The following is a 1,178-nucleotide window of genomic DNA, read 5'->3' as shown; positions in this document are numbered from 1 at the left end:
TATAAATATAATGTTACAAATTATTATATTTATATTTATCACCTTTGTGATTGTTCAGGATCCAGTAAGTGGCAGTGCTGGGATCTTTAAGAGATTCTTTACTGCTAGCTCTTTAATAAAAAGCTTATTTTTGGACCATCCCAATAAGCACAGACAACATTTTTTGGTGAATGACATGTTCCACCATTGATATTAATTAACAAGCCTATGCCTTTGGTTTAAATACACCCGTATGTTTTTCCCACCGATAATACAACCCCCCCAAATTCACTAAAAGTATGTTTTCAACCATATTTTTTGAGGAAGTTTTAAAACACATAAAACGTAGCCATCCATGGCTAAAGTGGGAGACATGGGCTTATGATTTGGTGAGGTAGTCTTAGAAAGCAAGTGCCTGACAGAGTAGAAACAAAATAAATATTGATTGAATGAACAAATACAATACATTAGTGCATTAGGTCAAAAATTTCTTTAGGGACATTTTTAAGAGAAGCAACAGATTTTAGTTTTATTACCCTGAGGTAATTTGGGCTGAGATGCTTTTTTTCTGCTCAGGATTTGCGAGACCGCCTGTGGGACATTTGTGACGCCAGGAAGGAAGAGGCAGAGCAGGAGCGGCTAGGCATCATTCATGACAGCTGGTTACAGGACTCTCTTGGAATAACAATGAACCACTTCTTCTCACTAATGCAGGTAGGGGCAGCTGGTCACGATGACACAGACTCTTCCCTCCATGGGGGCATGCCTTGTGGAACAACTCCTTTGGGAATGTCAGGGCTCGTTTTGCTCATAGCACTCTGCCTGATATGAACTCCAACCTGCCAAGGGAGTTAGCAGAAATAAATCATTTCGATCTGGGTCAAAGACGCACCCAAACTGGAAACATCCCAAGCAACGACTCACCAGCTTTGCTTCCAGGTGGCCTAGATATGTAGAAAGGGACAACAGAGATAGTGTCTGCAACTGAATTGTTCATCTGTCAGCGTCTCAAAGCGGACACTCAAAGGGGCTAGCCAAAGCTCAGGAAAGCAGCCCTGCCACAATGCATGGGTAACATTAGACCCAGCAGGCATTCGATTCTTGAAAATAAAAAATTTTTCAATACTGGATTGGAAAAAAAGTCTTCATTAGAACAACCCAATGAGGGGCCGGCCCGGTGGCGCACTGCTACAGTGCGC

The 1,178-nt window shown here is 41.9% G+C and overlaps 1 protein-coding gene across 1 annotated transcript in view; it reads left to right on the top strand.

Moving 5' to 3' along the window:
• Positions 1–1,178, top strand: part of SPEF2 (sperm flagellar 2) — a 200,523-nt gene that overhangs the window by 120,466 nt on the left and 78,879 nt on the right. The window contains exon 24 of the mRNA XM_008574789.1: positions 556–693. Within this exon, the coding sequence (XP_008573011.1) occupies positions 556–693 (138 nt within the window). The remainder of the gene's footprint in view (positions 1–555; positions 694–1,178) is intronic.

Source organism: Galeopterus variegatus, unplaced genomic scaffold, assembly GCF_000696425.1.
Source record: "Galeopterus variegatus unplaced genomic scaffold, G_variegatus-3.0.2 Scaffold1104, whole genome shotgun sequence".
Classification (NCBI taxonomy): domain Eukaryota; kingdom Metazoa; phylum Chordata; class Mammalia; order Dermoptera; family Cynocephalidae; genus Galeopterus; species Galeopterus variegatus.
The sequence above is the reverse complement of the archived record's forward strand: the minus strand, read 5'-3'. Positions and strand labels throughout refer to the sequence as shown.